This window comes from Xenopus laevis, chromosome 1L (genome assembly GCF_017654675.1).
Source record: "Xenopus laevis strain J_2021 chromosome 1L, Xenopus_laevis_v10.1, whole genome shotgun sequence".
Lineage (NCBI taxonomy): Eukaryota > Metazoa > Chordata > Amphibia > Anura > Pipidae > Xenopus > Xenopus laevis.
In genome coordinates, this window is record NC_054371.1 from 104,494,823 (window position 1) to 104,520,432 (window position 25,610).

At 37.5% G+C, this 25,610-nt stretch overlaps 1 protein-coding gene across 4 annotated transcripts in view; it reads left to right on the top strand.

Moving 5' to 3' along the window:
* The window catches only part of LOC108712232 (PH and SEC7 domain-containing protein 3), a 291,364-nt gene that overhangs the window by 27,349 nt on the left and 238,405 nt on the right, over window positions 1–25,610 (top strand). Inside the window, exon 1 of one of the 4 annotated variants that reach the window (XM_041561327.1) lies at window positions 16,648–17,151. The exons of 2 other annotated variants lie outside the window; for them this stretch is intronic. Coding sequence is in view for 1 of the 2 variants with exons in the window: in XM_041561331.1 (XP_041417265.1) it covers window positions 17,128–17,151 (24 nt within the window). In the remaining variant the exon portion in view is untranslated. Of the gene's footprint in view, window positions 1–16,647; window positions 17,152–25,610 lie in introns of those variants that run through there. One more of the 4 variants, XM_041561331.1, reaches the window with a different exon arrangement.

The following is a 25,610-nucleotide window of genomic DNA, read 5'->3' on the forward strand; positions in this document are numbered from 1 at the left end:
CTGGAAGAAGCTGTGTGTCCCTGTCTTTATGCTCCTTTGGCCTATGCTGCCTGCCTACCATTGACTAATTCCCCCAAAAGTTACATGTTCAAGCTGCCAGCTTGCCACAAAAGGAACAGATCTTGTTCAAAGAATCGTTAAACCGATAGGATTGTTCACAGAGTGCCAACTAAATCTGCCTGTGTATGGTCAGCTTTACAGTCACAACTATACAGTATTCATGTTAATTGTCCCACTTCTTGCTCATTTAATATTCTAGAGATTACAGCTGGGCTATTTACTCAGTGCCTTACGAATACACATCATGAGATAAATGTCCTAGTCTGGAAGTTAATGTTTGAGCAATTATAAGACCGCTTATTTGCTTCTGTAACTGCAAGCTTATCATTCACAATGACTATATATAGATCACTTGTATACAAAAAGTAACTGAAGCACCTATCCTTTTAAATCTCAAAACATATATTATTTCACAAAATGTGAAATGACCCACCAACATTTAAACTCTACCTGGGGCTTTTCTCACTTTCATAAATGAGTCAGATTACAGGAGGGTTGAAAGTAATTCTATAGGACAGCTATTTCACTACATTATCTGTGTATATACATACATAATTTACTTTGGGTATAATAATTTGCTAGGTTAGTGCCTTAGCATTATTTACTTTATGTCTCTACTCAACTGCATTCTATATTTGCTTCATAAATAATAATGAAGTCATGTTTTCTCTCTTAAGTATATTTACTTTAGTTCTTACTGAATAGAAGGGATACACTAAAGTGTTCCACATTCCTCTGTGGCAACAAAACAATAACAGATCTATTCCAAAAGCAACAAACTCCCACTTGTACATCAGCTGCAAGACTGGTCAGTGTTACATTGGAAGAAGTCAGATCTGTAAAGACCCACAGCAGTTTGAAACAATAGGGGTTTTGTTTTTACTGTTCTAGTTTGAGCATTCTACCACTTCTACACTTCATTATGTGTGTGTTTGCATGTCTGTCTAGTTTTGTCCTTCTGTACACTGTACATAAAGCAAATTAGAGCTGGGGGACAATTTCAGGGCAATACAAACACTTCAGGCTACTTACATTTAAGCCTATGGGAGGCTGCTCCTGGGAATCTGTTAGCCTGCTGTTAGGCTGAGAAACAGCATGTTCTTTGGTACAGTTATAATTGTTTTGTACTATATACTGAACAAACTACTGCACACAACTGCTTGTATATTTTATTTAAATCAACTCAACATAGTCAGTAACAATGACCTTCCTCAGGGACAATATATTCTAATATTATTTAATGGCCCCCAGGCCAGTAATGATTTGTAGTTCAGAATACACTAGTATTTGCTGCCACTGACAGCAAGAAAATGATATAAATGTTTTGGATTTTTCACATAATTGATTAATTCCCCTTTAGAATTCCAACATGAAAAAAAAAAGGATTAAGCATGCTGCAACTAACGATAAGCTATTACTTGTAAGCATCATGTTAATGGCAAAAGCCCACAATTTCCAACAAATGTTCAGCTTTCATCTTACAAACTGGTTTCAAACAGCAATTTCAAAGCAGGAGATTTTCAGCTTTGGTTTAGGGGAAAAACACTCTTGATCTGATGAAACATATGGCAAGAGCATACAAAATGTTTACTTCTAGTATCTGAGGTTTCATGAAGAAATTACAAAGGCAGTTTTGAAGGTTGGAAACGAGTATAAATCACAGCAATATATGTGGGTGGTTTGGGAAATGTACCTATAATATAATGGAAACTGTTTGGCCCAGATACAAAACATGCCCCCTGTATTTATATCACGTAACATTATGTGATACACATGTAAGAGCAGGGCCCTTTTTACCTGCTGTATCAATCAGTATTTGTATGCTTCATGTATATACCATTCTATTGTACTACAGTGCTAAATAATATGTTGGGGCTTTATAAATGTGTTTATAAATAATAATACACAATCAGTATTATTTTCTTATAATGACAGCAAAATGTGATACGTTGCTATGGGCTATTGCCCAGTTGTAAAATTGCCTAGTGTTGATAAATTGGCCCTATTGTCTCTGTGGTTGTGGCCAAACAAGTGCATAGGGAAAAAGGTCCATGCTGTACTCAGAGAGTGCATAGAGTTTTTATAATACTTTTGTAATAATCACAAGACTTAAATACTCAGTGCCCTTCCCTTTGTAGTCCTTTTCTGACAGAAATCTTATTGGCAACATAGTGATGCAGATTTGTTGAAATAATTGGAACATTAGTACCTTAATCTAATCTATAGCAACTGTGCACATTTTAAAAACAAAGTTAAAAAAAGAGTACAGTTTCCTTATATGGTATATTAAAAACTCTTAAAAATTATGAATGAAATAAAGCACCACATAAAACAGTTATCCCAGTGGAAAAATTGAGCGTGCACGTAATCTCCTCTCGCTGCTTGCTATCCTTGTCTTTCATCAGCACCCTTTAGGATGATTCAGCCTTTCATTGTTCAAATATTATAGGTAGCAAGGTGTTGCCTCAGCTACTTATATTGCCATATGATTCATGCCAGCCAAGCTGAATTTAATTGTCCCCCCATACTCAGGATCTCCGACCTTATCCCTGGGATGTATTGAGACAGAACATGGTACCATGTAGCTTTGAGGTATTATGCAACTGAAATATATTAGTGCACTACACGCAATAATTTTGCCAAGATCAATTTTACATTTTCTGCTTCAGTAGACCTCAGTGTCTTTATGCACATAGGGGTATTTTTTTGTGTCTTCTATTTTCAATGCTATCTTCTCATATGGCATATTAAAACCCAAACTTAAAATATGGAACTGAGCTGTGCTGCAGGTACATTTTATGTTGTGCATCAACATGTTCCCCTGTGTCAATAGGCGCAACAACGCTTCAGTTCTAAGTTCTAAGTGGAGCAAAGCGCAACTATGCAGAAGTGAACAAAGTGTTTTTTGCACACAGCTGGCTGCAGGAAAATTATGTAAATATTATATCATCATAATGTAATTAAGTTAAGTTTACCATGGCAACGTTAAAACATTCAGACAATGCAGATACAGTGGTAAATCCCACATTGATATATTTTATGTATGATTTATGATTAATGTCTGCTCATCTCTCTAGTTAGAGCTGACAGGATAATATACAGCCAAAGCCCACAAAGGGCAAACAATTAGGCTGGATGTGGCCCTTGGGTTAGAAAAGGAAGTAAAATCCATGGCCTTAATGCTGTTGCGGCAAATTATTCCTATAGGGGATGCTGGAATTAGTAGCTCAATAGCAAATTAAGCAGGTTCAAAATGATAGATATACTCCATGACCTGTATGAAGCAAGTCGTCTGCAAAACAAATACATTTATTAAGATTATTGTAAAGTGTTGTACTAGTTCTGTGTGTAGGTAAGCTTCAGTTACATAAATAAAGCAATATGGGAATAACTATGAGACAAATAACATTATTATTAGATTTGGCAAAATACTATCCCAAGCTTTTAATCACAAAGTTCTTATTACAAATATAAATATTCCACCCTCATGCAGTACTGAGTATATAATGGCACCCAATGTCACTATAAATCACACAAGATATCTTCATTGTGTATCCCATGAAAGCACTATGCAGCAGTGTGCGATAATCATTCAAAAGATAATTAGAATTTTTATAAAAGCAAACAGGGACTTCAGCCCATTATTTTGTAAATCAGTTTACTGTATATGGTGCACAGCTGCAAGGAAAGGTGGAAGCGTGAAGCAAGTAGCAGCTTTCTAGGGTTGCCACCAATGGCAAAACAGGACAACAGTAAGTCAAAAAACATGTTTGGAATTCTTAAACATACAATTTATGATGTGGGTTTTCCTTCTTCCAACCTAAGCAAGTGTGAGTGCAATAGGATGGTACAAATGTCAATCACCAAGAGTGATAGAAAAGAAAACTGCCCAGGTGGCAACCTGCAACTATCTGCAGAGACTACCAATACTGCTAGGTAGGTGAATCTACTTTTACATAGTTAGTTGCTTTACATGTCTGAAAAAATGTGCATTTGTAGTAGGGAAGGAATTTACTTAAAGCGATACTGACACGTTCCTATAAAAATCATAGGATCTTGTCAGTAAATGCCTCAAAGCCGCCCCCAGCCTCGCGAACCTGTGTGCAGCCGACCTGCTGACACTACCAACGGACCTTCCATGTTGATTCAGTGACGCTGGGCTGGGGGCGGAGCTTTCCTTCCATAGGCTGTTTTCATTTGTAATTAGCCTATGGAAGGATTGTGCTGCCCCAAGCCCAGCGTCACTGAAACTGTACAGAAGATCTTTAAGCAGTGTCGGAGGATTAGGTTAACGCAGGTTTGCGGGGCTGGGGGCGACTTTGAGAGGGCTTTGAGGTGAACTATTCCGGGTGCAGCATTTACTTGATACTGACATGTTCCTTTGATTTTTATAGGAACGTGTCGGTATTGCTTAAAGTATTGAGAATGTTATTCCTGCTTAAAGAGGCAGTAAGCACGCTCTAGCTCTCTTCATAACAGAGCATGACAGTAATGTAACTATATGTTACTGGGCCTCACAGCAAATTAAATTATATTTTATAGTTTCTTAAATAATATATAATAATCAGAAAAAAAAATGTAAAGAGTATATATCATATACTGTATTTTCATATTTTGCTACACTGGCAGTAGGCTCCTGGCTTATTGATTTACTGGATTTGTGGATAAAGGGATTTAAGTACCACAGATTATAGATTTTCATTTTGTAGCACTTCCTGGTTGGGGAGCAGTGTTCTAGAAACAAGACCATGGGACTGAGTGTAAAAATGTATGCCTCTGCTTGAACAAATTTCCCTTTGCGTGAATTTAATATAGATTTTTCTAGGCAATTGCTAACATGGAGGAAGCACACCAATACATACCAGCAATGCCTTTAAAACATTTATTCAGCAGAAATGTGGCACAATTCTGCTGAATAAATGTTTTAAAGGCATAGCAGGCATGTATTGGTGTGCTTCCTCCTTGTTTGGAGCTTGAGTATGTCAGTTGGTTTGGAAGCAGCTTGGGATTTGAATGCACCCAGGTGAATCAAGTAAGGGGTGTGCCGAATATATTGGCATGCATCATATGTCTTGTGTGACCTCTGTATTTCATTCAGTTAATAACCCTACTCCTCCTCCTACTCCTCCTTTTCTCTTTATCAAGCACATGTTAAGTGTTTCTTAGATTCTCTGCATTGTATGTCACTATTACACGTTACCCAGTGTCACCTTTCTCGCTACTGTCAATATTCCATATACCAGCGTACAGTTCTATTCCTTTTTAATTATCCCACCCTCCCTTCTGGAATACTTGCCTTATATGAAGTGCAAGAAATAGGTATATAAGGGAGCAATATGTGACAGGGGTCTGGTCACATATGACCATTAGTGCAATCGCAGGCATGCAAATTTCCCCATTTAATAAAATAATAAAAGCACACATATATATATATATATATATATATATATATATATATATATATATATATATATATATATATAAAACAAGAGCATACGGAACGCATACCATTAAGCCAAAGGCAAAGCCTGGGTGCCAGCCTGGAAAAAAGTAGACATATGGAGCAATAGACGGCACACCAAGGACTCATCAACAACAGAATCAGCTTGAAAACATAGTGTAGGTTTATTAGACCACGTTTCAGTTCCTCACAGGAACTTTCGTCTGACCTTAATTTTGGCTTGTTAGTAGGCATTTTAGCCACATGGTGGATACAACTACTTGGATATAAAGGGATCTTTCTTTTGCATGCTTTCACAGCAGTGGAAGATTTAAATGGGAAGCACACCTTACAAAGCGATTTTTAAACACTGGGTGCTGTCCAAATATCCAAACATACTGCATTATTTTGGTTTTCTGCTTTTCTCTTTTGCCATAGGCCCTGATCTATGTACAAATTTTGGAGATTTTTTCTGGATACAACTGAGAGACTATGTGAAGATTGGCAGGAGAAAGTTAAAAGACTAAAATGTTTTTACCTTGTCACTTTTAGTTATTGTGTCAAGATATGATTGACAGCTGAGATTTTAAAGTACCTTTTAAACATGTATGGAGGTTTTAATAAAAAAAATTGGGGTTTCACGTTTAATTTGAAAATTACTTTTATTATACAGCGTTTTATGTCTGGGTTACAGGTTCCCTTTAACTCCAGAAAAACCTACTTGCTTTCCTTGGATGTCTGACATTTTGTACAACTATGGCTGTTAGTAATGATACAGTGTCAGTACAAGAGGTTAGTTTGCACAATTTTGGAAAGGAAGGAGATATTTGTGGTCAGAATAGGCAGTTATGTTTAGTTATTCTTTATCTCACTTTATGTTAATTTCAAAAAAAGTGCCATTAAGGGCAGAGACACACATAGAGATTCAGGGAGATGTATCTCCCCGAACTGCACGTGTGTCTCAGCCCTAAAGTGAACACTACTTAAGCTATAATTTAAATCATGCTGTTCTGCTGAAAAGAATCACTTCATTGCCTGCAAAGGAGCTGTTTGAATTGGTTCAGTGGCGTGAATCACAATGCACAAACCAATATAATAATAGAAAATTATATTAGTGAAGAATGTGTCATTTCTGATTTGTTTATTTTTGTTCAGAGTTCAATTTTGGCACTGGTATGAATTCTAGGAGGAGATGAAAGGTTCCACTGAGTCATCATCATAAAAACAAAGGGTACAATAAAAATGCATATGGGGGAATGAGGGTAGAAATGTTTTGGTGAGTTAAAAGCACTAGCTTAGAAGCACTAGGTTAGATTTTGATGTATAGATTTTATTTATTTAGGAGGTGGATCAAAATCATTTTGAAACCAAATATGTGATTGGTTGCCACTGATTCTTGCAAAGGTGCCAAATTGTTTATTATTAGTAGAAAACAATAAAAAAAAATTCTGACACACACAGATTGCTGACTCTCTACCCCAACAATTACACCTTAAGCCCTGCCACCTAATATAGGGAACAAATGGGACTAAACATGTTGTGTGCAATGCAATACAAGCATTTGTTTGCTAAAATTAAGTAGTGCTTTGCTCCCCTATTCTACGGGCAGCCTATTGCTACCTTGCTAAGCTGACATCTGGCTTGTTTGTGACCACATTACTGGTGCATACACATGTGCACTCTGGTTTTACTTAAACCCCCATTGATCCTAATCTTCTTTACATAAAGCAAAATACTTTAGAATTTTTTTAACCAATGAGTTTCTAGTAGTTGCCTTTATATGTAATACACCACAGAATGTAAGACTAGTTCCTTGAACTCAGCATCTTCAGGTTAGATCTGTTTGGTTCTGACCCACAAAAAGTGACGCACAATCTTGCAGCACTCCATTGTTTTCAGTGACAATCTTTACATTCCTTGATAGCCAAAGGTTGTTGGAGCAGCAAAAACACAAAACAAAAAAAACCCCTTCATGTGTATTTAAAACAAGTCCACATAACCTTAGTGAACTTACTGCCCAACAGTGTTGCCTTAGGAGTCAGGACCCTTACTTACCAGAATTTAATTTTTTTTAGCATTGGTGTTTTTTTTAAGTCACTAAAAGACTAAGGGGAAATGTAATTAAAAATCGAAAGCGAATTTTACGAATGTTTAGCGCTGCTCTCATTTTAAAATAATACACTGGTGAATATTACATTGCTCATTATCTCTTAGCAAACATCAGCATTTATACCTGCTCTGTATTTTGTTACGTGTTTTGCCGCAAAAAACACTTCCGGGCAGATTTATCAAGGGTCGAAGTGGATTCAAGTGAATTTTCGAAGTTCGACCATCGAAGAGGCTACTACGACTTCAACTTCGATTCGAAGTAAAATCATTTGAATATTTGACCATTCGATAATCTAAGTACTGTCTCTTTAAAAAAAACTTTGATTTCAATAGTTCGCCAAATTAAACCTGCTGAAGTGCTATGTTAGGCTATGGGGACCTTCTAATGCATTTTTCTAAGTTTTTTGTAGTCAAAGTAAAATCATTAGATCGATCACTGAAATCGCTTGAATCGTTCGATTCGAACGATTTAATCGTTCAATCGAATGATTTAACTTCGACCGCAATCCGGTCAAATTCGGTAAAAAAAACTTCGATATTCAAAGTCGAAGTATAGCCCTTCGATGATCGAATTTCGAAGTATATGTCACTTCGAAATTCGACCTTTGATAAATCTGCCCCCTTGTGATTACGAATGGCTTTTGTGAACATACACAGTGAATATATAGTGAACAAAGTACCCCCTCTTGTAAAATATAAGGATATTATAAGTTACCATGGAGTTTCATGGCCATAGTTTACAGGTCATGGAACTCCGAGGTAACTTATAATATCCTCATATTTTGCAACTGGGGGTACTTTATTTATTATAATACACACATTTCAGTGAGTCATGTGATAGAAATGACATCACTACTCACCGTTTATAACTGATGACATCAGAACTCACCGTTTATAAGGATATAATTTACAAGATATTCATGGCTTTTGTGTATTATAATAATTTATATTCACTGTGTATGTTCACAAAAGCCATTTGTTAGCAAACTTTATGAGAAAGTCGTTGAAGTCTGAAATCAGTCAAAAAGACAGCAGTCAATGAAAATCTTGGTTGCTAACGTTCACAGTGGTCTTTACGAATGTTCTTTTCATTAAGGAAACATATTATTTTCCCCATAACAATCTAAAATCACATGACTGCAGTTTTAATAATTTATCTTTCTGCCCACAGAAGTATTTTACATCAAAAATGTGATATTGACATTTTCGTCTTATACTTCATTCTAAAAGTGATGGCTTCTACCTATAAAAATAGCTTTGGCATAAAATCAATTGCATGATGTTTATGAAGCTTTTTCACTGCCATTTCTCAGATGTTATTTTACTTTAGCTTTTTACGTTACTGATTACAGAGTAAAAAGCAACATGTTTCCAAAAGCTGAAAAGCAGCTATGAAGCATCAATAGGCAACATGAGTGTAGTAAGCTAGTTAGTCAACTTGTGGTTGTGGAAGATCAACACGTTTCTTAAAGGAAAACTATACCCCCAAAATGAATACAGATTTTATCATATTAAGTGGCATATTAAAGAATCTTACCAAACTGGTATATATACAGTCTGTATTAAACTCTGTTGCAAGAATTATCCTCCTCTCATCCAAAAGGGTACAGGCCCATCCACTGCTGAAGTCCTTATCATGGCTTCCTATAAAACAAAGAATAACTTATAAACTCCTCCTCATAACCTTCAAAGCCCTTCATTCTTCTGCACCTAACTACATCTCATCTCTTGTTTCTCTATATGTTCCTGCCCGAAACCTCCGCTCCTCTCAGAGCAACCGCTTGGTTGTACCCCACACTACTACTGCTGTTTCCTGTATCAAACCCTTCTCTCTTGAGACTCCTTATATTTGGAATGCCATTCCTGAATCTCTCAGGAGAGAATCCTCCTTCAATGTTTTTAAAACAAAACTCAAAGACTACCTCTGGGAGCACCTGGATAACACCTGAACTGGCACTTATATTACAGTGTAACAAACTGTAACCCACAGCACCTTAATACCCCCTCTGAATTGTGTCTGTATGTTACCCTCCCATTTAGACTGTAAACCCTACGGGGTAGGTTCCTCTAGCCTTTTGTTTCCTTGACACTGAGCACTTGATCTGCATTGTAATTATATTTTATATTTATGTGAATTGTATTCTAATAATGCACTTATTGTTACTTTTTATTCCAATGACCCATTGTTTGTTGCTACTAATTTATTGTTTTGTTATACAGTGCTTTGCCCTCAAGGAGCGCTTTACAAATAAAAATATACATACAATATTGTCCTATTGTGTTGAAGCAAAATATTTAAATTTTAAAATCTGACATGGGGCTAGACATATTGTCAGTTTCCCAGCTGCCCCAAGTCATGTTGCTTGTGCTCTGATAAGCTTCAATCACTCTTTACTTCTGTACTGCAAGTTAGAGTTAAATCACCCCTCCCCCCCCCAAGCAGCCTAATGGGAAGGTAACCAGATAACAGCTCCCTAACACAAGATAACAGCTGCCTGGTATATCTAAGAACATCACTCAATAGAAAAAGCCAGGTCCCACTGTGTCACATTCAGTTACATTGACTAGGAGAAACAGCCTGCCAGAAAGCAGTTCCATCCTAAAATGCTGGCTCATTTTGAAAGCACATGACAAGGCAAAATGACCTGCAATGTCTGCCTACACACCAATATTACAATTAAAAAAAATACACTTGCTGGTTCACTCAGGAATGAAATTTTATATTGTAGAGTGAATTATTTGCAGTGTAATTTAGAAATAAAAAATGCATTGTAAAAATCATTACATAATCCCTTTAAGCTTTTTCAATGACACTTTCCAAGCAGATTTACACACTGCATTTTTGTTATTATTTCCTTCTGGAGTACCTTTCACTTATAAATAGGGTGTGTCAGACAGTTTACATATGGAATTTATGACAAAGGTGAACTGTAGCATTATATGAAATGCTGCACTTTTAAAAATATTTTAATGTTGCACCTTTTGTGCTTTTGTTTTAAAATAAGCAGCTTACAACATTTATTTATATTTATACCCCAATGTGCCTCACCTATGAGAGCTTTGGACAGCCCCACAAAGCTTGTATGAAGCTTGTATCAAGTCTTGAGATGGGAGAGCATAAGTCAGGCAGTATTAAAAAAAAAACAAATTTGCACACACGTTCTCATGTATATCAATGTAAAATATTATAATATATTTAAGATTACAGACTAATATTTACTTAATGAAAAATGTAATAGTGTAGCTAAAGTAAGCTCTCCTTTGTTCCCCTCCTGGGTACTGGGATGCAAACATTAACAGGACCAGTGGCATAACTAGCCGTGGCCAGGCCCAGGTGCAGAATGTGCAGCAAGGCCCCCTGCCACCTCCCCCTCGTACTGGTGACCCCTGCGTGTACAGCAAAAATTTCCCCCACCCCAGACTGCCATTTTTTTCTTACGTTGCATCCTGCACCACGATTAGCACACATTCCGCAGGAAGTATTACTAATGGTTACTGCAGTGGGGCAAATTAGTATAATGTGAGGAACAAGTAAGATAAAATGCAAACAATGTTAGTATTAGCCAACAAAAATCCTTCACATCATTTTCAAATTACTTCCTGCATAAACAGGTTTGCAGTGCTAGAGATAGATCACTCACAGCAAAATGTCTCACTTTTTAAGGGCTATTCCACACGGGGAGATAGCGACGCGTTTGCGGTCGCGGCGACAAAGCGCCGCGACAGTCGCCGCGACCTGCGCAGGCGACAGTTTTGTATGGGCGCCTATGTAAAAACGCCTGTGCTAACCACACGAGGCGATGCGCTTTTCAACAGTCGCCTGAAAATGCCTCGCCAGGCATTTTCAGGCGACTGTTGAAAAGCGCATCGCCTCGTGTGGTTAGCACAGGCGTTTTTACATAGGCGCCCATACAAAACTGTCGCCTGCGCCGGTCGCGGCGACTGTCGCGGCGCTTTGTCGCCGCGACCGCAAACGCGTCGCTATCTCCCCGTGTGGACTAGCCCTAAAAGGGAAATACTGGTGTAAACTGGAAGATTTCATTGCATCTCAGCATGGGTCTGTTTACATTAGATTTGTGTAAACTGCCAGTTGCTGTGAAGTTTCAAATGACAGTTCTTAATTACAGACAGGCAAACAAAATAGATGAGGTCAGGCCGCCTCTTCAGCAATGGCAAACAGACTTTTTAAAAAAAAATGCAGATAAAGGAGGCATGGTGGTAATACAGGATACTATAGTGTATAAAGCAGAGGCACTTAGGCAACTCAGTGATCAGGATGCATATGTTAGACTAAAAGGAAATCCCACAAGACATTTTCAGATAATATTGGAAGGACTTGTACAAAAGGGTGTAGAAGGGAAAGTAATTGATATGGTATTGCGGGATTATTTGGTCCCACAATCAATAACTATTCCCACCTTCCTAAAGTACATAAGAAGGAGAGACCACCTTTGGGGAGACCAATAATATCTGGTATTGGCTCCCTAAATGAACATCTCTCAGAGTGGGTGGATGCGTATCTTCAACCAATGGTAGTTCGATTAGAGAGTTATACTAGGGATACCACACACGTATTACAACGTTTAAGTGATACCGGATGGTCAGAGAATAATGCATGGGGAACACTGGATGTGGTTTCCTTATATTCCTCGATACCACATGATAAAGGCATACAAGCGATCCGGTATCACTTAAATAAATACAGTGATTACTCAAGTGAACTTATACAGTTTCTGTTAGAGGCTGTTTGGTTCCTTTTGAAACATAATTATTTTACCTTTGACGCTAACTTCTACTTACAAAGGAGGGGGACATCGATGGGAGCGAAATTCGCTCCCTCGTTTGCCAATTTATATATGGGGTGGTGGGAAGAAACCCATATTACTGCGAAACAGAGAGAACGTCTAAAGTTGTACATGCGCTATATAGACGATCTTCTGTGTATATGGCAGGGGACTCAGGAAGAATTTGGTAATTTTGTGAAGGATATCAATAGAAATGACTTGAATTTGGGTTTTACTAGTCAATTTAGCCCAAATCAAATAGAATTCTTGGATGTGATGTTAACGGTAGAGGATCAGGCAATAAATACGAGCATTTTTCGTAAACCTTGTAGTGGCAATACTCTTTTGCATGCCTCTTCCTGTCACCCAAAAAAATTAATAGAAGGAATACCGGTGGGACAGTTTCTGAGGCTTCGAAGAAACTGCTCCACAAGTAAGGATTTTGGGAACCAGGCACAGGACATGCAGCAGAGATTTGAGGAGAGAGGTTATAAACACAAAACTATACAGAAAGCTTTACGGAGGGCAAAAGGGAGTGTTAGAGAGGACTTGTTAAGGACTAAAACAAAGCAGAACAAGAGCTCTAACTGGTCAGATAAAGTAGTACTCACTACCAGATACAGTAAACAATTTTTTGAAATATCTAGGATTGTTAAAAAATTTTTGCCCATCCTCTATGGTGACGAGCACTTTTTCAGAGTACTGAATCCAGGAATCAATGTGATTCCCAAGCGAGCCCATACCCTGAAAGATATGCTATCACCCAGTCATTTTAAAAAGAGAGGCCAAGGACGAGACTTAGGGCCACTTACATCAATTGGTAACTACAGATGTGGGAGCCACAGATGCATAACGTGTAGACATATGAAAGTATCAAAAAAATTTAAATCAACAGTGACAGGGAGGGAGTTTGACATTAAAGGTTATATCAATTGTAATACTACTTTTGTGATATATTTAATTACGTGCCTTAAATGTCAAATGCAATATGTGGGTTGTACGACTAGAAAACTGAAGGAAAGAGCAAGGGAACATATGAGCCAGATAAAAAACCCGCGAATGGCTGAAAAGAGCAATGTCACTAGACACTTTACTGCATGTAATGGAAGTGCCCTGGAATTTTTCAGTATTCAGGGGATAGAGAGAGTTAGATTGGGAGAGAGAGGAGGTGATCAGTTGAGCCTTTTAGAGAGGAGAGAAGTATTTTGGATATTCCATCTGGGCACACGTTTGCCCTTGGGACTCAACCATGAATTCGATGTTACCTGCTATACTTGAAAGGGTTAACAAGGTTTAGGGGTTTAAGATGGGGTTATCTAGACTAAAGAGGAAGCCATTGACGATTTATGAATAATAAGTGCAAAAGAAGTGAGTGCAATTGACTTTTGGTAATTACACTTTTTTGTCGTGATATATGCTGTACGTACTTTATAATTATTATTATATTTAAATAACATTTGAATTTACAAACAGTGATACATGTAAAGGAATACAAACACCCCATACAGGCAAGTTTGGGAAGCAATTAACAAAATAGGGTTAATCCCTCATAGAATTTGATTGGTTTTAAGGAAAATGGGAGGGATTGATAGGGTATAAATCCCGCAGAGGCTATGCTGTTTACAGATACACCTATGACTAAGCGCCGGATGGTGCAAAACGCGTAAGGTGGGCCTGGTGGGGTCTGTTTGTATTTGAATTTTAATGCTAATTTAAATAAAGAAAATTTTTTATGGAAAGTAAGCCTTGGGACAGCTATCTTTGGATAAAAGGAATTTTCAATGATGCTGACAGGCCCAGATTTCTAAATTGTGCTCTCCTAGGCCAGGCGGCCCCTGTACTCACTCTACCCCGCTCCCTTTCTCACAAGTTTGCAATGATGTTTCTTATAGGTTCCAGAGCACAGAGGATTTTGTCTGTGCTCCGAAAATGTTTTAGATGTGGCTGGGCAGCATGCCATCCCTGAATTCCTGCTGCTGTAGGCCCTGGCCTTTGTGGCCTTCTCAAACCCAGGCCTGGATGCTGGAACATGGGGAAAAATGCTGCATAGTAGGTATAAAACATGGAAATGTATGTCTTATAATTGATTTCTTGCACATAAAACAGTTCATGCACCCTAAGACTCATTACTGTAATGTGACAGATTATGCATAGATTACTAATGGGAGAGACAATGGTTTAACTATAGCAGTACGTTTTGTTTAATGATGGAGAAAGATGTTATGTAGTAAACAATGCTCTATGTTCTACTTCAAACTTTGGCAGAAATAAATGTATTATATCCGCTGAAAGCCTTTCATTCAGAACAGCTAAATATCAGCAAATAAGTCCTATCGCCAGCATGGTAAATTTGCTCACAGGATGCTATTGCTTGCTTTTTTTCATTAGAACAAGTATTTGCTGCCTTTTCAGCCACTGTGGGGTGGGGTTGCTGGCACGTCTACCTTAGCTAGACAGCTCAGATAGACAGGTAACTTGTAGGAATGTATCCTGGATAACCTAAGCCACAGGCAGGTTCAGACTGGGATTTAAATAGGCCCTGGCATTTCAAGTACACAGAGATTCAACCAGCCCTCCACCAGTAGTAACTATGGCGTCTTACAGCAGTCCCTCTGATTAGCTCTGACTGGTCACGTAAGGTAAAAAGAGTGAAAACTAAATTCTGTCTGGTTGCTTTTGCAGAGTAGCTGAATCAATAATGTATGCAGGACCATTATTGGGGGCAGCATTGACCTTTTTAGGGAGCCAGCATTTTTTTTTTCTTTTTTAAGCAACAGTATCAGTTTGTTATCTCTGTACCCATGCAACACTCCGAGTGTGGAGGAAGAGCTGCTGGGAGGGAACGTAGGAATGCACCATTTATAGGGATATGATTTACCGTTTGATCCCACAGACAATTGACCAAACTTTAGATTTTATAGTGAATAAAGTACCCCCTATCATAAAATATAAGGATACAATATAAAATATAAGGCACTGAGGAGTTCCATGACCATATAAAAGAACATGGCACTTTATAATATCCTTATATTTTAGAACAGGGGGTTCCTTATGTTTTATGATACACAAGTGTGTACAAGTGTCACATGACAGAAATTACATCACTAAAGCCCAATTATATAGTGAATAAAGTACACCCTATTGTAAAATATAAGGATATTATGTCACCAAGGAGTTTCGTGACCATATAAAACGTTTATACAGGTCACGGAACTCCGAAGTTACTTCTAATATCCTCATATTTTCCAACAAGGGGTACTTTATTTATTATAATACACAAGTTTTAGTGAGTCGTGTGACAAAAATTACATCACTACTCATCGCTTATAACTGATGACATCACTACTCACTGTTTATAAGGATGTCATTTTATATTTTAAGGATCTTGGCATTTCCCAATGACATAAGCAGATTTGTTAAGCCTCCCGAATGTTCCCACTCATTCATTCTTGGATGTATAAAAAAATAAATTTTTGTGATATTTTAAACATCCTGTGCCAATGGGTGTGCATGCCAGTATAAGTACAAATGTATGTATTTTCACACAGAATTATTTGTGCGCCCTACATCTTATTGTGTGCGCTGGTCTCAACATCTTAGAGGCAACAGTGACCCACCCTGATTTTTGGGGGACACCTATACTTATAGGTGTGGATGGAACAAGGGACTTGCCATGCTTGAGGCCAAAATAATTACTCAAATTCAGTTCACAGTCTGTCGAAATCTCCCATAATACTCCTGACAGAATGACATACCTCCCAACAGTCCCCTTTTTGACAGCTCAACCTGCAGTCCCTCATTTGTACTGGAAAGTCCCTATTTTCTCTGCATTGACCAGCTAGAAAAAGAAACAAAGTTTCAAACTTAAATTGCCTTTTAGCAGAGAGCACAGAACAGCTAACAGGTGCAAATATGATACTTTGTAACAATTTTGAGAGACACAAAAAAAACAACTGTTTAGATATGGAGAATTATTTTCAAAATTGCATAACCTGCCAAATTTTGTAAAATGAACATGGTAATTAGGGGATGTGGCCACAGAAAGGGGCGTGGTCAAATACTTTTTGTCCCTCTTTTTACTTCCAAAATGTTGGGAGAAATGCGAGAGTTAAATATTATTTATTCACCCTGTAGCCTTTTGCATATATATGGCAAATAAATACTAATATTTTTTATTTTGCATTGGGGGAGGGGCTACTAAAACCTATATGAACAGCGTTACTTTCTTGATAGATACATACGCATAAAGATTACCACACACGCCCCCTAAAAAAACACAATTCTCTTCCGCGTTGGAACTTGCTCCATTGTCGCACAGTTGGTAAATGTTCAGGGACACGTGGTATTGGCCGCCTTAGGTATAATCGAACAATAAATGCCAAGGGCCTTGGCTGCACGATTCAGTTCCTGGAGACCTGTGCAATCACAGTACTGTAGGAGGTGCTCTACTGTCTGCGCTCCAGCACATACACCGGCCGCTGAGAGCCGGATGCCCTGGTAAAGGCAGAAGGAGGCGGAGAGCAAGGGCTGCCGGAGTTCCCACTGCGGCTCCCAACAAAGAAGGGTCGATACACAGAGGTGGTGCAGGGGATAGAGGGACTTCACACACAAGGAGGGGACAAACTGACTGGAGGAGGTGGAGTAAAATAAAAAAAAAAAAAAAGAGCAAGACACAAAAGGAAAGCACAATACATTCTCCGTGCAGCAGCTACCGCGACATTTCAGCCATGGAAAATGGAAGAAGGAGATCACGGTGGGGTAAGAAAAACTAAATATCTTTGCTCTGTGCTCAAGGGCTGCTTGTTATTGTATCATATGGACGCTGCTGCTGGATGTCGTGTTTGCAGCAGGAGAGACAGGAGCTCGGCTCAGTTCGCTTTGCTGATACTTCCTTTGCAATAGGGACATCTGTGCTGCCTCTGGGTCACGGGAGCTTTGTGCCCTGTACAGAGTGTACTACATGCTGCTGCTGGGCACAATATCATATGCCACTGCTAGTGATTCATTCATTTACTGGAATGTTCCCCTCATCCCCTGCCCTTACATTTCATAGGTTTTATTCAGAATCACGTTGTCACTTTGAAAGTGTGAAGACAGTTGTAGTTTCCTGCACTCCTCCCATGGACTCTACTGGAGAACATGGTGTTAGTGTACTCCTGTCACTGCCATTAGGTAATACATGGCACTGTTTAGTTGGGTTCTAACAGAAGTATTGCATCAACGAGCCAAAGCTCTAACTATACATAGACCATAATCTTCATTCTGTTGTTATTACTGCTTTGCATGAACAAGCCTGCGGTGTTTGTAAAACAAACAGTAAGACAAAGGTATGATGCCATAACTAGATCTGGCACCTTTATCTAAAAGTAATAACCAGTCATGCATTCTCATATTAGATGTTTTTTTTGTTGTTGCCATGCCAAAGGAAAAATATTCATTTAAAAACTGATCACATTTTCGAGAATAACTATCAACTGGTGTTTATATTATTATTACATGAAAGTCATGACTGACATGGAAAATGTATCTTTTAGAACTGATGCTAGGTGATGTCAGTTGTTTGTGATTAGAAATGACCCTATAAAAGCACTTGTTCTGTCACTTTGTATTTTTACATGGCAATGGTCAGGACTACATTTAGTACTGGTGCTGCTTTAGGTACAAATCTTCGGCATGCCCCCTCGCCTTTAGGAATTGGGCAGATTATTCTGTGCATATGTTGATCACTGAAGCCCTCGAGTCTGTGCCAGTTTTAGCTGTGCAAGTGTTGGATGGTGGTGGGGAATTATTTTTTTCTATATACGCCAAATACCTCTAAAGCTGCCAACCCTTGAGTTCCTATATACAAAATATGGCCTTAACCATGGTGCTTCTTAGTGACTTAATGTAGTGGTGTTATAGTACAGGTATCTGGAATGCTTGAGACCTGTGGCTTTCCAGATAAGGAATCTTTCCATAAGTTAGATCCCCATTCCTTGGTCCTTCCAACAATATTGATTCATGCAGTTTAGTTTGGATCAAGTAGAAGGTATTTTTTATTATTACAGAGAAAAATGAGAATCACTTAAAAAACAGGGACAGGAACTACCCTGTTTGCCAAATTTTCAATATTGGCAGGTCCAAAGGTAAAGTTTAGAACATGTTCATACATTCACCTTAAGTAAACTTTGTATTGTAAATGCAGCTAGAGGTGCAGCTCAGAGGATACACTGAAGAGCAGAATATAAGATTTGATAAATATAGTCTGATAAATTCCGAATATGCTAAAAATCTATGTGATGTTCTACTAATCTGAATTTGGTCAGATTAGTAGAACTCTAACAAATGTAACCTAGTTTTGCGTGATTGTGTTCAGTAATGTTGCTGCCAGAAGTTATTTCTAAATGTAAATGCTTTTGAAAGCAGTATATGTGTTGCTGTTTATATTCTTTGCACTTCTGGCTGTGACTCGCAAAACAAGACATAGTGGAGAACTGACTTCTGCTACAATGTTTAAAGAGTCAGAATCAGAGAACAGAAAGTGAATAGCAAATACGGACGAAGATGTTGGCACCGTCAGTGACTCAGGCTTTCCTTGTCATTTTATATATATATTGGAAAGTTAAGAATTAAAATTACTTTTGTGATGCAAAAACTGTATTTATGTGGAGAACCCCTTGATGCATTTTTGTAGATTTAATCAGAACTAGCTACAGTAGCTACTGAAATCCAATCTTTTTGACTCATTAAAAATATCTGCTGATATTACTCTTCTGACAGAGTAAATATATGTAGAAACTTTACATCTTTTCCACTGCTTTCTTTCTAGTTTTGTGGAACACACCTAAACGAACACTATCAGTACTAATTCTCCAGTGATAATCTTGTAACAGCACCACTTTCCAGTGATTCTGGGGGAGTGTCACAAGCTTCAAGTTTCAACCTTAGGCAAGACACTGTTGGTAGAGTCACAATGATTAGCTGCAAGCAAAATGATTCATAAGATACCAGATACTTGACTTTTGGACTGTAGGTCAGAGCTAACTGCATCTAGTCACTGTACAAATGCTTCCAGCTACTGAAGTTTTATGAGCGTCTTGATCTTGTATGAGGTGTCTTGATTGATGTGTATGTGCACAATGTACTTTAGATTCGTTACTAACACAGAATTCATATTTACAGTAGGGATATAGCCAAACCACCAATAATAAACGTCCTAATTTTCATTACTGGTCATTGTAGGTTTGATATTCCCAAGCCCTAGTAAAGTAATGGGTTTTCCAGTTATTCTAGATTAATGTTTGAGAGGCAGAAATTTTATGTATGCCCCGGTTCAATACTGCCATGTACCAAGGCCAATTTGCTATTTGGCTTATGGCATTTCTTGTATAAGGTATTGTGGCTGACAGTGGCATTACTTCACTAAATGTGGGTGCCAGCTAGTGTGTTCACCACTGTTTGGGCGTGTACTGAAATTAAGACTTTATAGAAATCGGGAAAATATTTTGTGTGCTTAATTATGTACCCTCAGTTTACTTAATTGATGTCTCAAAGCTTTGTTTTTTTTCCATAGAGACAGTGAGCTGGGAACTAGAAAAACAGTTGCCCTATAGTTAGCGGGGACAGTAGACATCATGACAGCAATGGCCTTAGCCTGACTCAGTGAGGTACCCGAGGGAAGACTAATGATATCGTTGTGCCTGCTGAGACTTGGGCTGAGACTTGTCTATGTAACAACAGATGTTGGATGAGGAATGGTGCTGCTAATGTTTTTGTGACTTGCAAGCTTACCTACCTGTGTCTTTCTAGTGAATGGTAGATGTCACAAGGATGCCACAGTGTAGTCTCCCGTGTGACATGATCTAAATGAATACAATTTTACAACTGCTTTCCTTGACCTTTATGCTAAAAATGTTACTAGAAAAGAATGGATTGTAAAATCTCTTCTTAAATGGGTTGTTCACGTTTGAGTTAACTTTAAGTATGATGTAGAGTTATAATCTGAGACAATTTGCAGTTGGTTTTAATTTTTTATTTGTAGTTTTTGAGTTAAGCTTTTTATTCAGCCGTAGTGATGAGCGAATTTTTTGCCAAGTTTCGCCAAGTGATGTATATAGACTCCAATAGGTGAAAAAAATTGTTCCGCGTCAAAGAAAATTGGACAAAGAAAGATTTTGTCGCCCATAGATTTCTATGCATTTCGCCAATCAATATTCAGCAGCTCTCCAGTTTGCAATTTCAGCAATTTTTTTGCAAGGGTCCAAATTACCCTAGCAACTATGCATTTATTTGAATAAGAGACTGGAATATAAATAGATAGGAACTACGAGTAATCATAAGTAGCAGTAACGATAAATGTGCAGCTTTACAGAGCATTTTTTTTTTTGCTGGCTCCAGTGACCCCAATTTAAAAAGTGGGAAATAGTCAGAATAATTAAAGACAAATAATTAAAAAAAATATACAAAATAAATTATAAAGACCAACTGAAAAGTTGCTCAGAATTGGCAATTCTATATAACATACTAAAAGGTGAACCAGCCCTTTAAGCTAAATGATCACAGAATGCATGTTTGACTGCTAACCTCTACAACCCCCACCTAGGCTCAGTATAATGCCTCTGCTGCATTGTTATAAGGGATACATTTGACCTTTTCCTCCAAGGCTATACTTTTAATACCACTTTGCAGGTCAGAGGCATTGCTCTCTCTTTCTTTTCAAACATAAAGTGTTATGTGACACTCAGGACTAGAATGTATACTCTGTATATAAGACTGGACACTGATGTGTGTGGGTGGGTAGTGTGTGCAAACTTTTTTGCCGTGAGTTTCACAAATAAGAAGTTAATGTCTATAATTGCCTGTTTTTCTAATACTAAAGGTTACACTTTAATATTCCTGTCTCTGGTGTTTCAGTCTGGAAGTTTAGCAATCCAGGTGCAGATTCTGAACTGTTACAGTTTGCTACATTAGTTGACTTTTTTCAGTAACATCTGTGGAATATTAGCAACTATTGTATCAATTATATCGACTACCTTTACTGAAACTGGGATTATGCTTCACAGGGAAAAGATACAATATGTATCTGCCACTGTATCTATTCAGACCAGTTTACAGATACAATGACCCCCACGCAGCTCTAGGGAGACATGAGAAGGTGAAAATGAAACTTTACATTTCAATATTAGAAAAATGGTCAACTTTGAGATAGGATAAATCTAGGGGCAAGGTGATCAAATACACCACAAATCACTGCATCACTGTGAAAAAAGCAGTGTATTTATCAAGTGATGTGTTCATTCTTGGTGTAAAATTCTGTCATAAAATCTAGTAGGCACTTGAAAATAGTGTGGAAAAACAGTGTTCATGCATCTACATTTTTGTTATACTTTTTTTAACCATTGGAATTTACATGCACACCTTTATAAATTTGCCATTCATATTATGCTGCTTTTTCAAATGTAAATAATTTTACACACCATTGAACAAAAAGTAGTCATTTTTGGAAGAGAGACAAGGGGAGTTCCACCATGAGAAACTAGCTTGGTGGCAGTGTCCCCCAGTTTTAATTTAAAAGCCAATATTCTTTTTTTTAATCAGAATTTTAGTTCTACTAGTGCAGAGGGCACATTTACCCCCAAAGGAAGCACTTCATCTGCCTTCAGTTGAAACGGCCCTGAGAGAAAGACAGCTTCTATACGTGTTTTTGAAACTGCAACAAACAGAATTCACTGGATCTCACAGCAGACTCTTTTTGGGTCACGATACCTTGGGAAAGATTATCTATTTTGCACACATTTGTTAAAGCTGAGGATTCATTCTGAACACTCTTTACTCCTAGGCCTCCCATCAGCTGCTAGTTTTGCTGTCTGATTTCTTTACGCCTCTAGGTAACAGCTGTGACACCAATGGGTAATAGGCTGTGACAGTCATATAAGTATTTCCTTTTACAAGATTTTTTTTTTGGCAGTAGTTCTATTCAAGTCATCTTTAATGGGAGAAAAATATAATGCTGTTACCTTCAAACCATTAGCAGAGCAATAGTTAGCCGGATTTTATGTGTTGCACCTCCGCCGTGGGTGCTGCAATATTAAGAAAGTCAAAATAGTCTCATAGGGTTCGAAACATGTTGTGTCAACAATAAACACAAAAGTTTGAGCAGTTAACCCTGCATTTTGGTTGATTCTTGTGAACTCTACTTTCTTGGATCATCTTTAATGTGGTGGTGTCATATCCTGCACATGATGGAGCATAAACGAGCAACTTTCTAACTACTAAAGTACAATACTCAACTTTTAGCAGTACTTGTTTAAAGGGGACCTGTCACCCGAAAAAAATATTCCAAATCCTATTTTAGTAAAGCAAAATAAACTTTAATTACACTGTATAAAGTATTTGAATCTTGTTTCCTTTGGTCTGGGAATTCATAATTATAGCAAGCGGGTAGGAGCCATTTTGTGGACATAGTTATTAAGGCAAGCCTTGCATCATCTCAGAATCTTGTTTGTGCACCAAAATGGGGGACCTGATGTCAATCCCCATGCAATGGTTACACAATTAAATGGATAAGAGGACGGGGGGAACGTTGGGAGAGCAGTGACATCTAGTAAGTGCTGAATGGAAAGTAAAAGTAATTGCCTGTCCTGCCTCCATGCCTAGGCATAAAGGAGGGGCAGGCAATATTTGATTGAAAGCTGAGATTTTTAAATGAGTTATGAGTACATTAATAACAAAAAAGAATTTTGATTTCATGTTTAATTTGAAAAGGACTTTTATTATACTGATTTTTATGTCTGGGTGACAGGTCCACTTTAACAGCAGCTTTTGGATGGGTATCAGGGTATATATCCCTTTGTTAGATTGTAGTCATCAAGGGCATTCTTGCTTGTATAAAAATAATAAGTGGTGTTAAACCAATAGAGTACAATTCACCAGCTGGCAAAAACAGACACTGTAATCCTTTATCAGCTTGTCTGTCCAAATGATGTAGCATAATGGATAATATATTCATTCTCACCCTGATTCGTGGATATATGTGTCACCTTTGGAATTTTACTTTGCCTGTGCATTATTTTTAAATGAAATAAGCTTTGTTGCAATCTTAATATTTTTTAAATATAGAAATTTGCATTTCCTCTACTGCATCCAGTAGGGGAAATATTTGAATAAGCTCTAGCTCCTCTCGATCAATTGCTATACAGAGGGAACCTGGGACAAGGTGCAACAGTCAGGGTATTATTTATAAAAGATCGAGTTGTGTTTTCTCTAAAAATTCGAGTTTTTCTAGGGTAGTTTCAGTAAAAACCTCCAATTTTTCGGGTTAAAAAAACCCTCAGATCTTTTACGTTTTTTTATGTCCCGAATCTGCAAATAGTTTGAATACGAAAATAATCCAGCTGTCAATGTCATGTAGAAGTCAATATAAGAGGTCCGTTGAACCATTTGAAGATGTATAGACTTCGTGATTTTTTTTTTTCCTGTGGTTTGCGCTCAAATAAAACACAACAAATTGGAGCCATTCAAGTTTTTATTTATATATATATATATATATATATATATATATATATATATATATATATATATATATATATATATATATATATATATATATTTAGGTCAGCAAATGGGCTTTGATTCTGTGGTAAGCAGATGTAGACCAATGCAAGCTGTCTCTTTGCATCCTGCACAAGTCACTGATTTTCCCTATTGAGGCCTCAGTGTTGCAAGGACAGCTGCTCATAGCAAGGCATTTCAGCTGATACACAGATGCTCAGATTGCAGGCATTTGTGAGTTAACGGGACTCTTACATGGGACACTGCTATTATTATTATCATTTATGTATACAGCACCGACATATTCCACAGAACTTTACAGAACTACACACCATCACCATTCTTTATAGTGTTTATGCACCATTTTTAAACAAGCCCAAATGAATAGGCTTGTGTCAAAAAGGGTAGGGGTATATTTCTCTTTACATGATAGTTGCATCCCCACTGTATTTAGGGTTGGATTTGGTGATCTGTAATAATAGTGAATATTTCTTTCTGTATGGATAGTAATAATAATAATTTGAAAAAGCAATATTGAAAAAATTCTTGGGCTGCCAATCAGGTTTAATCTGAGGTCCCTGTAAAAAAGGGGTTATAAACCCCAAAATGTTACATTTTGTTTATTGAAAGAAAAGTAATTCTAAGCAATTTCAAAATATAATATGCATTTGTTGCACATTTTCACATTGGAAACAATATATTTCTATTCCTTGCATTTCTCTACACATTCTGTCTTTTTAAACAATGTAGCAGAAAGCAACAAATTAACAGACCTATTACAAAGCAAGTAAGGCAATGTGAGAAATATAATTTGGCTGGAGGAGAATTGACTTCTGCTACATTTTTAAGAGTCCAGAAATGGACACATTTGACTTTTAATGGCAAACACATACGACATTTGTAACATTGGAAAATGACACATTTTGTCATTGAGCAAAATTTTATTTTAGGGATAACATCTGCTTTAATAAACCATGGTCTAGTTGGTGGATATAGGTTTTTAATGTATGTAATTCTGTAGGTTTATTGTATACATCCATTTACGGTACAGCACTGTGGAATTTGTTGATGTTTATAAATATGTGTTAATAATACAAAGAATAATAATAATAGATGTTTCATTGACCTCTCTATCCAGATTGCCATACAGAACAATCTGTTTGTGGATCATCTTGGGAACAGATCCGTACTCTGAGGGAAATGTGAGAAGAAATGTGTTTTCCTTCTATACAAAGCACTTACAGCCAGTGTACTGTAATATTCTCAAAGGTATAAATTGTTGCTACAGAATGCAATGATTATGCCTTCTCAGCTGAAAACTGACTTTGTTTCAGCTTATTACCATTAATAAAATGTATTCCTGTTCCCTGGTAGGTTGATACCACATGGCATGTTTTACCGCCTGACAAAATGTCAGAAAATACCTTTCAGTCAATCTTAATCTATAGTTCTTAAACATTTGGATAGTCTAATTGCTTGAATTGCTCATTTAGGTGAGTTATATATATCAATGTATTGTTAAGCCATCTCAAGCAAATATTGCTCCTGTGATGTACTTGTTTAAATCTTTCTCTGAATCCTGTGGAATGAATAGATGTCTTCCTTCAAGCATCCTCACACCTGTGCTACTCTGAGAAGCTAATGTCTGATGACAGTACAAAATGTCAGACATATGTGGGTCATTGGCC